Source organism: Mauremys reevesii, linkage group 1, assembly GCF_016161935.1.
Source record: "Mauremys reevesii isolate NIE-2019 linkage group 1, ASM1616193v1, whole genome shotgun sequence".
Lineage (NCBI taxonomy): Eukaryota > Metazoa > Chordata > Testudines > Geoemydidae > Mauremys > Mauremys reevesii.
Genome location: NC_052623.1, coordinates 288902579 through 288915876, shown reverse-complemented (window position 1 = coordinate 288915876; position 13298 = coordinate 288902579). Strand labels below are relative to the sequence as shown.

Genomic DNA, 13298 nt, shown 5'->3' with positions numbered 1-13298 from the left:
TTCAGGATCCTCTCGGATTCCTGGAACTTCATCCAATTACTGTCTTTTGAGTGATCTGTGTAGTGGGGCAGCTGCCACACGCCTCAAGAACAGGGGTTAAAAGCAGCCCTGCAGAGGGCTGCAGCTGGGAAAGGCTAGGCTGATTGGGGAAGCAGCCACAGCTGGCTCTATAAAAGGGCTGTGAGCCAGGAGTTGGAAGTCTCTCTCTCCAGCCTTGGAGGGAGAAGGACCTGGCTGCCCAGGGAGCTCTGGCCTGGCAACTCCCGAGGCTGCAGGCCTTGGGAAAAGGCCAAAACAGGTACTGGGGTTGCAGAGGGTTTAGGGAGAGGCAGCTGGTCCAAACCCCTTGCCAATGATGAGTGGCCTTTACAGACTACAGTCTTCCCCAGTGAGCGGAGGGCTATATGACTGGCAGTAGCCACTGAGGCAAGGTGGGTTGAGAGGGTTGGGAGATCCCCTGGGAAGGGAGACCCAGAGCGTGGTGGGGTACTGCTGAGGCAGAACTCCGAGGTAAAGGGCACTGGGGTCCCGGAGATGACTTTAGAAGTCAATTTAGGGTATAATCTCCAGGAAAGTTTATCCTTATGAAAGGCTATAGAGAGAGGGTCAGCCATAAGGACACCCAACACACTCTTCTAGCATAGGTGACTGCAATCAGAAATGCAACCTTCATAAAGAAATGTATTAATCAACAGGAGGCTACAGGTTAGAATGGGGTAGTCATCTGTGTTGACAGGACAAGACTGAGGTCCCATAAATGGGTAGATTCAGCACTGAAGGAAAGGTCTGGATCAGTCCTTTCAGAAATCTCACTATAATATGAGCAAAGACAGTCCCCTGGAGGGTGAAAAGTGCTAACAGCTGCCAAGTGGGCTCACGAGGAGCTGATGGATAGCCCTGTCACTTTTAGAGATAACACAATTGTAGGGATGTCAGACATTTTCAGGGGAATCTAATGATGCTGGCATCAGGTATCGAAATCTTTTCCATTTTGCTATGTAGCATTTTCTCATGGAATCTTTCCTACTCTTGCTAAGGATGGATTGTATCACCCCTTATATGACTTTTCTAGGTCTGTCATCCATCCAACACCACACTTTTTGATAAAGGTATGCTGGGCTGGAGTGTCTTATCTTGCCTTTGTCCTAAGTTAGTAGGTCTGGGAAGAGAGGAATATGGATACATGGATGTGAGGAGTTCTGAAAAATACTCGGAGATCAGAAGTGCTTGGGCTATTCAGGAGCAATGAGGATAACCAATGCTCCAGCTTGTTTAATCTTCCTCAGGACTCAAGATAAGAGAAAGATGGGTGGTAAATTGCACATCAGCTCTGGAATTGTGGCCCTAAATTGCTTGGAGCAGGTGGTCAGCCACTTCTTGTTCTCCTGAGATGCAAAGAGATCCCACAACAGAAATCTCCACTTCCAACAGCTGTCTGTGGCAGCAAGTTGCATAGCTCCCACTCGCAGTCTTTGGAGAACTTTCTGCTGAGGCTGTCTGCCAATGTGTTATACATTCCTAGAAACTCTGCAGTGGAAGGGGGCGACATGGTGGTGAGTGCAACCCTTCTGTAGATTGACCACTTCTATGAAAAGAAGGGTGGACTTTGCTCCCCCCACTTTCTTTGTTGATATAGTAAGCCTGTCACATTGTCTGACATGACCCAGATTTGAAAGGCCCAACTAAAGAGGAGGAATTGTTTGCAGGATTTGTGCACTGCACACAGCTTCAGAAGGTTTGTGTGCAAGATTCTTGGAGGGGTCCAAGTACCCTGTGCCATATGTTCATGGAGGTGGGCAAACAACCCTATAAGGCGGCTCTGCACCTCCTAATAGGATTTCTCTGTGAGCAGTCATCTAAGTAGGAGAACTCTGAGAACATAGGTGAGCTGCCACTACAAGTAACACCTTTGTACATACTCTTGGTGCTGTTGAGAAATGAAGGGAAGCACTCTGTATTGGTAATGGCCTGGGCCCATGGCAAATCTCTGGAATATCCTATGTGCAGAAGGGATGTCTATTTGGAAATAACTCTTAAATTGAGAGCTATGAACCAGATGCCCTTGTTTAGTGAGGAGATTACTGAAGCCCTCACTAAACATTTACCATCTGAACCACAGATGAAAATGTTCAGTTGAGATCTAGTATGGGCCTTTGGCCTCCTTCCCTTTTGGGGCTGAGGAAATATCTTGGGTAAAATACTCTTCTCCTATGTTGAAGAGGTATCAGTTCTATGGCTCCCACACAGAACAGGGAGTCTACTTCTTGTCTGAGCATCCACTAACGAGAGGAGTTCCTGAAGAGGGAAGCGAAGGGGGAAGAGAGGGCAACTCTATCAGATAACCTAGTGGTGGGCAGCATATGGCCCATCAGGATAAGCTGATTGTGGGCTGCAAGACATTTTGCAGACATCCCTGTGGCCCGCCACCTCCCGCAGCTCCCATTGGCGGGAAACGGCAAATCGTGGCCACTGGGAGCTGCGGGGGGCCATGCCTGTGGATGGTCAATGTCCGCAAAATGTCTCGGGGCCTGCAATCAGTTTACTCTCATGGGCCGCAGGAAGCCCGCGGGCCACTGGCTGCCCACTACTGATATAACCAGTGGTGATTGTTTCCAGAACCCATCTATCTGATGTTATATGGTACTAAGCCTGGGAAAAATTAGCTAGGCAGCCAGCAAACGGTGTATAAGAATCCTGAACATATAACTCTGGCAGGTGGGGACTAAACTAAAGCTCTCAAAAGTCCTGTCAAAAGGTTTTCTTGGTGGGAGGCTGAGGCTGCAAGTAGAGTGAAGGGATGATGTTGTTTACACTTTACATCATCCTGTAGCATTTCTTAGGCAGTTCATACGCCCATCCTCTGATTACAGAATGCTTGGGAGCTGGTTGTCACTTGTAGGGTTTAGACCTATGGTTGATACTCAGCGAGTGAAGGATTGCTCGACTCTGAGGGAATGTAATGATTCCTTTTTTTGCCCTCAAACGCCAGATCATGATAGACTGAATTTCTCTGGAAAATCTGGAGCCACACAGCCAGAATCATGAAGTTCCCATCAAGTGGGAGACTGTATCCACTGAGGCGTGGAGGCCCAAGATAGCTAGCAATTTATCTTCATTGATAATTGATTGGAAATCAAGTCTATCTTCATGAATGAGTGTTGTTGGTGAACTCAGATAACTCATTGTAATTAATAAAATCATCAACAGATTGTTCCTTCCAGTGGAGACAATGATTTCATAGATAACTAAATTTCTCCAGTTGCTATCATGTCATATTCACAAGCACTCAGCAGCCTTCTTGAAGAAAAAGACGCCTCTTCCTGGACTCTGTGGGTGTCTGACTAATTATGTCAATAACTGACCCTTAACACTGACCCTAACAGTCTGTTCTAATTTACACCACCAGAAGAACCAGGAGAGGAAGTTACACAATCACACAACTGAAAAATTGAAGCATCAAAATTGCCAATACAACCAAGAATGGGACCTATTATGAACTGGTACTAACCTTGGACATGGCTTCAACCTGCTTATAGGATAAAAATAAAAAAAAATTAAGTCCCAACTGTACTACAGGGAAAAGAGCTTTGAAACTGTCACTTGACGGTTGAGACTTATGTGGATGGGCCCTATGAAAACTGGCTGGATAAGGAGTCTAAAAAGGAAAATAAGCTACTTTAAGATGTCCAATAGGTATGTATGTACATAAAAGAATAGAGACAGCTAAAAAGTATAATATACAAAATGTCTGATAGCTCCACAACTTAAAGTTAAAAACACTTGTTTATGAATGCCATCTGCTCCTGACAGTCTATCAGCAAAACAGTAATATATATACACAAATGTTTTTAATATAGGAGAAAGAGTCCTTACTCTGCTATATCAAGATATCCACAGGATGAAGCCGCATGTAGAGGTATCCAACCTTCGTTATCTGGTTGATTAATGTTTGCTCCATTTTCCACCAGAAATTTCACCATATCTACGTTATCATCTATGCAAGCCTAGAAGGAAAGAAACATTAAAAAATTCACATTAAAGTCTTGCTTCAAATTAATTTTTTTCTAGGAAAAACCTTCAGAAAAAAAGAACACTGAAGTTTTAGTTCTTTATCAAAAAGAAAATTCCCAAACAAATAACCAAACAAAACAAACAGGAAAAACTGCACAAGAAAGCTAAAACATCTATCAAGTCCTCAAATGGATTTGTTCTACCTAAGGCCTATTTTTTTTTTCCTAAATAAGTCCCTACTTGAATCACGGGATGATCTTCAAATAATTGCGGCAAAGTTGCACACAAGACATGGAAAATCACGGAAAAGCAATATTGTAACGGACCTTTATTAACAGCAGTAATTTGAAAAAGCCGGACTAGACCTATTTGTTTAAGAAAAATTTGCTGGAACAATATATACACTCTGCTATGAGGCTACCCTCTATGTTATGCAGTCTAATTTTAAAAAATAAATAAATAAATAAATAACCAGATACTTTGCTACAGCTATATTACAGTCACTAAAAAAAGTGACTGGTACAATATAAAATTCAGAAGACTAAAAGTTTTAACCAACTAATGTAGAAATCAAGTCCAGTCACATTTGTCTTTTACATTTTTACAGGCACTGAATATTAGTGCAGTACAGAACTAACTGTATACTCAAAACATATGCAAAATTTTGGACTGTGGCAAGTAAGCTAATTAAAATAAAAATGGAGACCTAATAATGAGGGATCCGCAACATTGCAAATTAAGTAGGGCCTTTCCTATAAAGCTTTGTTTACAACTATAACTATGCTGGGGAACCTGGTTACAACATGGCTCCATTTAATATTCCATACGGGACCAAATCTGTTCCCCAAGCTATGCTACATACTCAAGTAAGTTAACTCGTGTTGGTACTTCAGCACGGTTTAGAAAACCAGTTAAGGTTCTACCTATATCATAAAATGATATTGTTTTAACTGGGACGGAGGACTACAGTTTTAACAACTGGTGCCCCACTATGGTTTTGGTTTTTAGCTATAGTGCAGATTGGGCATAAAAGTACAGAATGAGAAGTAATATTGCATTTCTACAACTTCATGGAGTTTCCACTGCAAATGACATTCCATGCTACCTTTTTATTCTTTAAACTACTATGGGGTGGGCAAACTTTTTGGCCCGCAGGCCACATCTGGATATAGAACTTGCATGGCGGGCCATAAATGCTCATGAAATTGGGGTTGGGGTGCGGGGGGGGAAGATGAAGGGTCTGGCTGGGGGTGTGGACTCCAGGGTAGGGCCAGAAATGAGTAATTCAGGGTGTGGGGGGAGGGTTCCGGCTGGGGCTGTGGATGAGGGCTTTGGTGTGTAGGAAGGTGCTCCAGGCTGGGACCGAGGGGTTCGGAGGGTGGGAGAGGGATCAGGGCTGGGGCAGGGCATTGGGGCGGGGGGAGAGGGGCTCAGGGGTGCAGGCTCTGGGCAACATTTACCTCAAGCTTCTCCGGAAACAGCAGCATGTCCATCCGCTGGCTCCTACACGGAAGTGCAGCCAGGCAGCTCTGCTGCATGCTGCTCCATCTGCAGGAGTCACCTCCTGCAGCTCCCATTGGCCATGGTTCCCAGCCAATGGGAGCTGCAGGAGCGACGCTTGGGGCTGGGGTAGCATACGGAGCAGAGCCCCCTGGCTGCCTCTACGTGTAGGAGCCGGAGGGGGGACATGCCACTGCTTCCAGGAGCCACGCAGAGCAGCCACCGACCCTGCTCCCCGGCTGGAGCATCAAAACAGGGCAAGCCCCAGACCCCGCTTCCCAGCGGGAGCTCAAGGGCCGGATTAAAACAGCCGGTGGACCGAATATGGCCTGCGGGACATAGTTTGCCCACCCCTGAGCTACTATATACCTTTTGGCTGTCTATGAATTTGTGCCTTTAAAAGACATGTCTGAGTATCAATTTCAGTGTATTGCAAGAGATAATCCACATGTTTTCTAGGGACACAGCTCTGTGTATTCTGCTTGTTATACAGCTGCATGAATTACCACATATTCACCTTTGTTGGTGCTGCACAAATATACAAGAACAGACATCTTCTAGTTCCTCAACTTGACCACCTGCTGTTCTGCTTTCCTCCTCCATGTTAGAGTATTTTTCCTCAGAAGGGGGTATTCAATAGGTTTCCCTGCCTACTTCCATACTGCTGCCCTTAAAAGGGCAGAGCAGAATGCAGAGAGAAGGCCCTTTTTGATTTAGGACAGCAAGGACTCAAGCAGACACATGCACAGGACCTTTCCTCAGAGTTTAACCTACTAAACTATGCCACAATATGCCTCCCCCCAACTCCAACAAGCCAAGCAATTGAAAGAAACACCTCTATTGAAGAGGTCCTAAACCCCTCAGAAGTATTATTCTTCAGATACAACACAAATAAAGTGACCATTTATAATATACTTTCACTTTGATATAATTTTCTACAAATTTGTCACACTACTACTGAAAGTTAATGATTTAATATTACTCCAAAAATCCCTTCTACCTTCTTTGTACAGGGCAGATCATATTATCATTCAAATAAAAGGAAATTAAACGTAGTAAGTTGTTAATGTAACTGTTAATATTTCACTGAAGAATAAAAACAAAAGTTGAGTATAAACAGTAAAGTTAACCTGGCTATAATGCATATATGCGATATTTTCTATTCCTGTTTTCTGGTTAAAAATTCATAGACTAATGCCAATCACCAAGTACAGGGAGTATACTGTACAGCAGGAGTAGTCAACATGTGGACCGGAGGCCAAATCCGGATAACCAGATGCTTTTGAACTGACACCAAAATCTTTTTATTTACTTTTTTTATTATTATTATTATTTTCTCTGGAGTCTGGAACTTGACTAGACCTTCCCCAAGAAATTTGGGCCTTGACAAAAAAAACCTGACTACGCCAGCTGTACGGTGTACAGGATAAATAACGTGGTTAAATTAATGTTAGTTTTGGAACTTAATCTTTGCATTTCCTGACTGGTTTTAACTATGCAGTTTTCAATGTTGCAATAATTGGGTATTGAATAGATGTGGCAACCTCTCTTTCAAAAGCATTATCAGGAAGAAGAAGAAAAAAGGGGGGTATTTAAAGTGTTTTCATTCTGCATCACAAAATAAACAGCCCTTTTGTTTGTGGCAATAGTTGTCCACAGAACAATCCTCTTGTACATTTTAAAGTATACATAAGAGGAAACTGCCAACACATAACCCATAAAAATATTGTTGCTAAGAGAATCAAAAGCTTACACATGCAGCACATTTAAAGACATATGACTAACTGGCTTAAAATATTTGACCAAATTTGGTCAGTTTATTGTGCCATATATGGCAAGAATCAGGATAGCTTAAATATACTTCGAAAGTCTTATCAGAGATTGTTTTTCTTAGCTTCGCAGGAATGTGTAACCAGCATGATTATCTATAATAAGAGACTGGATGAAGACACTTGTCATTTACTACCCAGGTGCAGATGGGTTTAAGATGATTTTACTGCCTATTATGGTTCTTAACTGATTCAAGAAACTGGTTCTTCAAAACACAAACAAACAACTGGTTAAGTCTGAAGAAACTGAGCAACTGTTAAAACAAAGATGTGCTGATTTTGTTACTTATTTTAAAGGACAAGCTGAATAGACCAAGAAACTGAAGGGTGTAAGAGTTCCGATAGTTGTACACTTGAGTGCTTTACAGATTTCAGCCCTTTTTTGGTGGGGTGGGGGGTATTTTCAAAGACAAGACGTGTTCTTCATAGGAGCTCCTTTGTACAATGAATACTAAAGCAGGATTAGAAGTGTGCTATAGTTACTGTAAGTCTACAGGAAAAGAAAAAGCACCAGCAGTTGATCAGGCAAGACAACTTGAGATTTTTTTTTTTAAAAAATCTATAATTTTAAAGGCTTTATAGAAATGCTCACTGCACACAGATGGTAAGAAACTACATAGACATGTATAAAATGTAAATAATGTGTTTACATGTTCATGTCAAATCTGAACATGCTAGACTGAGTTTCATCAAAGAAAACTGGAAACAGTTTGTATAGGTTTTTCCCTAAACTTAAAAAAAATGGATTTATTGATTTCAGCAGCACCTCAGGTGATTTGGCTGAGTATTCTCTATACTGTTTCTGCCACTTTCAATAGAAAACAAAACTCGGTTATTAGCAAGGGCTTACAAATTTAGTAAAATTAATTTTTATCTTTTCCTCTTTTTTATTTCTCCTTCCTCTATTGTAGGGCCTCTTATCACCCTAATCACTTTTAAAAGTGATTGTTATCACTGAATGTCAGCATTGCTTCTACTGTTAGCCACCGAAGTTTTAGTCCAAAAAGAAAAGCTTTGCATAGTTGTAAGCTGAACTGAAAGTCGCAGCTTCAGAACAGATTGTTCTTCTCAACCTTAACATGCAATAGCCTGAAAGTTTTAATAAAGGAAAGAAACATACTAACATAAGATTATAGGATGCACAGTAGAAAATACCATGCACCATTACTACAGTGCAAAATAAATATGCCAGGCAGAAGCGAACCAGAGCAAAATCAGGTAATACAATGACTGGTTACATTTTCTGGTAATGGACATAAGGACAGAATCCTGAAGAGCAATAAAGGGGAATGTATTTAAGACAGAAAAAAAGTTGTGTTCCACTCCCACCATTAATCTTTACTCTAGGACTGATGAGTTCAACACATAGCACCAACAATCCCGTTCCCATGTAAATTCCAAGACAGACCTGTGTTTTGGAAAATAATGGTCTACACTAAAGAGTGAAGAAATGTTTAAAAAATTTCAGACAGTACCCTGACTATCCTTAAGTGAATGTGGTCCAGTCTGCACACAGTCCTGCTAGTCATGTTAGATTCAAGATTCTTAAAAGTTATTCAAAATAGCTTCATACTCCAGTAACACAGGCACATGTAAGATAACTGCCTCTTGTAAAAGGAGACCAGGGCATTTGGGAAGAACTGACTGAAGACTATGATGAAGAATAACTAACCTATTTCTAGGTAAAGTAGTTCTCTCTCTCTCTCAGGTGTTTATAAAGGTCACTATCCCTGAAGTACTTAAGCTCTCTGGGGGGAATTCTGTTCATAAGCACCCCTAAAAATACAAAAACTCAAAACAGTTAAGCCAGTTCTCAACCAGGGGTACACATACTCCTGAGGGGACACAGAGGTCTTCCAAGGGGGTACATCAACTTATTTAAATATTTCATTTAACTATTTGAGTTAAAACAATTAACAAAAACAAACTTGATTTAAAAAAACTTGAATGTTTAACTAAAATCAAAATTTCATATATTTGTTTTGTTAAAATATTATACGTTTGCTGTTGAAGAAAAAAATCCAGAATACATAATGATGTTATTTTAGTTCAGGGGTTGCAAACCTGCGGCACGTGTGTCAAAGATGGCACGCGAGCCTATTTTTAATGGCATGCTGCTACCTGCCGGGGTCCTGGCCCCACTCAGCCCCTCCGCCCACTGCTCTCTCCTGCGGAGGCAGAAGCTTGGTCCCGCCAGCAGCCAAGCTCCCACCTCCCACCCGTCTTCCCACAGCATAGTGCTTTCCTGCCCCTCCTCCTCTGCTTCCCTGTGCTGATCAGCTGATCGCTCTTGCGATGGGGAGGAGGCAGAGAAGAGGTGAGACAGATAGGGCCCTGGGGAAAGGGGGGAAATCGGGGCATATCCCCTCCAGCCCCCTGCCGTGAGCTGCTCATGGCAGGGTGCTGGGAGCACCCCCATGAGCCGAGCACCCCAACCCACTGCCCTGAAACCCCCCTCCACACCCAGCCCTCTCCCCGACCCCTGTACTCCCCCCACATACACCCAGTCCTCTGCCCTGACCCCTACACCCCCACAACCCCAGCCCTGACTTCTGCACCCCCACACATACCCAGCCATCCCACACCCTGACTCTTGCAGCCCCCATATCCCCACCCCCACCCACAGCACCAAATAGAGCTCCTGCACACACAAACCCACATTCCCAGCTGCACCCCCTGGTCTGGGGTCCCGGCCGCCGGCCCCGCTCAGCCTGCTGCCAGTCTGGGGTCCCAACTGCCGGCCCCTTACCAGCCGGGGTCCTGCATTCCCCGCTCAGCCCACTGCCAAACTAGGTGAACGGAACCCCAGGCCGGCAGCAGGCTGAGTGGGCCAGCGGCATAAGATCAGCATTTTAATTTAATTTTAAATTAAGCTTCTTAACATTTTGAAAACCTTGTTTACTTTACATACAACAATAGTTTAATTATATAATATAGACTTATAGAGCGAGACCTTCTAAAAAACATTAAAATGTATTACCGGCACACAAAACCTTAAGTTAAAGTGAATAAGTGAAGATTCAGCACACCACTTCTGAAAGGTTGCCGACCCCCGTTTTAGTTAAATAAAACAATTTAAATATCTTGTCTGGTGATGTTCTCCTCCTAATACAGCCTGGCAAGAAAATCCTCCAAATATTAATGATTAACCTGTTGAATTGGAGATAGCTCACCTCCCTATGACTTCATAAATAGGGTTCAATTACCTTTGGTAAATGAAATAACCAAATAATCATTCATTCTCTGATATATCTGTGAAACTAATCTGAAAAGTTTTCAAAATAAATTACTTTAAAAATGTATAGTGTGTACCTTCTAAAAACGAAACCTATCTCTCTCTCTGAGTTGTGAAGAAGATGCATTAAGGTTATAACAACCAACAAGAATGCACTTTTATGTAGAAAACTATGGTTAAATCGAGTCTTGACTAGTGACTTAAATCAATTTAAATGATAATTTAAAATTAATTTGATTTAAATGAAATCCACCCTGCTGTCAAGTTCTAACTAGAGGGTTATGTACTTCATTGCTTATGTGAGCTGAGCTAGCATATGGTAGGAGGGGCAGGAACACAGTCTACCCCTGAACCTATCGCAATTGTATAGGATATTACAATTTAGGTTTAGTGGCATTGTTAAGTCATCCAAGTTGCTCCCTAACCCCTTTGTTGCTTTAGCAGTTTCACATCAATAACCACTTCCCCTTGACTGTGCCCACTGTGTGCCACAGGCTGAGGAGCCTGAGTAGTAGTAGCATTGTGACATGAAAGGTAATTGAGCCAAATCCTCCAAGTAACCTTAAACATTGCTCATCTCTCCTCAGGGCAGCGTCCATTTGGAGCTGCTAGCAGAGGACTGCCTACAGCACTATATCAGTGCTTTTTAGATTAACAAAAATAGTTTTGACTGGGCAAAGGTAAAACTTGCCTGAATCAAGCACCTCTCACTCTGTCAAACCACCTCAGTCCTGAACTGCAGTTTCATTTGCTGACTTATTTCAATCAACTGAATTGAAGTATACAAATTAACTGCAGAGAGAGTGAGTGATGACTGACTGAGTTATCTACAGTGTCAAAATGCTTCTCTACCTGAAACACCACACACAGTTTACTTTGCATCATAAATATCTATGCCTTAAACCAGGGGTCAGCAACCTTTGGCACATGGCCCATCAGGGTAATCTGGTGGCAGGCCACAAGATGTTTTGTTTATGTTGACTGTCCGCAGCCACGGCCCCCTGCAGCTCCCAGTGGCTGCGGTTTGTCGTTCCCAGCCAATGGGAGCTGCGGGCAGTGGCAGCCAGCACGTCTCTTCGCACACCATCCAAGGGTTGAGAAGGTGTTCTGGCACCTTCACCTTCAAGCTATTGTGCCCCAGGCGGTAGGCAGACGCAAGCCACAGCTTGCAAGGGTCTGAGCCTCAGTCTGGCATGCCGGACCACACAAGTGCAGGCTGCCATGTGGCCCAGGAGACTCAGGCATCCCCTTGCAGTAATGATCGGCTCCCGCCTGAGGTCTTGAATAATATTTGACATGACTTGGAATCAGGTTTCTGGTAAAAACATCCTTGCCTGTACCAAGTCCAGCACCACTCCGATGATCTCTATTCTTTGGGTCGGTGATAAGGTTGATTTGTTCACGTTGAGAAGGAGGACCAGTCTTTCGAAAGTGAATCTGACTAAACAGACCTGAGATTCCACCTGCTCCCTGGTGCACCCCCTGAGCAGCCAGTCGTCTAGGTAGGGGTATACACCTGCACCTGCCTCCTCCGGAGGAAGGCTACTACGACCGACATGGCCTTGGTGAACACTTGGGAAGCTGTTAATAGACCAAATGGGAGGACCATGAACTAATAATGTTTGTGGTCAACCACAAACCATAGGAACTGTCTGTGCACAGGCCAAATGGGTATGTGAAAGTATGCGTCTTTCATGTCGATGGTGGCGTACCCGTCTCCCAGATCCAAGGGAAGGGATAATTGTGCTCAGGGAAACCAAACTTCAATTTCACCATGAATTCGTTGAGTCCTTGCAAGTCTCGAAGGGGTCTGAGACCGCCCCTCCCCCCCGGCCTTTGCCTTGGGGATTAGGAAATAGTGGGAATAGAATCCCTTGCCCCTTAGCTCCTGAGGAACCTCCTCCACAACTCCTATGGTGAGGAGCGCCCGCACCTCTGGATAAGGAGTTCCTCGTGAGAAGGTTCCCTGAAGAGGGACGAACATTTGGTTGGGCCTTGGCCCTGTCCAGAACGGGAACTGGGCATTTTACACCTGCCATTCCTATAAAAATCCTGCCTCAGCGAAGGAGGATATGGGAGCTGTTGCTGCAGTTGGGGCAGGCAGCCGAGTCTAACGAAACCGGCAAAGAGGTCTGCGCCACAGCCTTCCCTTCATCAATAATGGTCGAGAACTCTACTCTGGTGGAATTAGCTTCTTAAACTTCAACACGGAGTCCCATGAGTTGAGGTTATTATCTACTGAGGACAGCTTGCTGGTTAGCTATCCTCAGCTGTAGGCCACCAGTTGTATAAACCTTCCTGCTGAAAAGGTCCGTCCTTTTCGAGACTGTTGATTTAGGGGCCCACCCCTACTGCCTGTCTCTCTTTCTCATTAACCACCAACCCTACTAGAGAGCATGGTTGCATGTGAGGAACAGATACTCGTATCCCTTAGAGGGGATGAAGTACTTGCGCTCAACACCCCTAGCAGTAGGTGGGACTGAAGCAGGGGTCTGCCACAGTCTTAATATTGCTCTGGATCGTCTTTATTAGTGGCAGATCTACACGGGATGGTCCTTTTGGTGCAAAGATGTTGATCATGGGGTCCTCGGGTTCAACCACTTCCGCTGCCTGTAACCCCATGCTGAGGACAATCCTCCGGAGAAGGTCCTGGTGGGCCCTGCGGTCAACTGGAGGAGGGCCTGAGGTTGAAGCTCCTGCCACCGCCTCTTCCAGGGACGAAG

The 13298-nt window shown here is 44.0% G+C and overlaps 1 protein-coding gene across 6 annotated transcripts in view; it reads right to left on the bottom strand.

The window, feature by feature from the left end:
• Positions 1-13298, bottom strand: part of PPP1R12A (protein phosphatase 1 regulatory subunit 12A) — a 213420-nt gene that overhangs the window by 142394 nt on the left and 57728 nt on the right. For all 6 annotated transcript variants that reach the window (XM_039497659.1, XM_039497673.1, XM_039497666.1 and 3 more), the window contains one exon: positions 3874-4004. In XM_039497659.1, coding sequence (XP_039353593.1) covers positions 3874-4004 — 131 coding nt within the window. The remainder of the gene's footprint in view (positions 1-3873; positions 4005-13298) is intronic.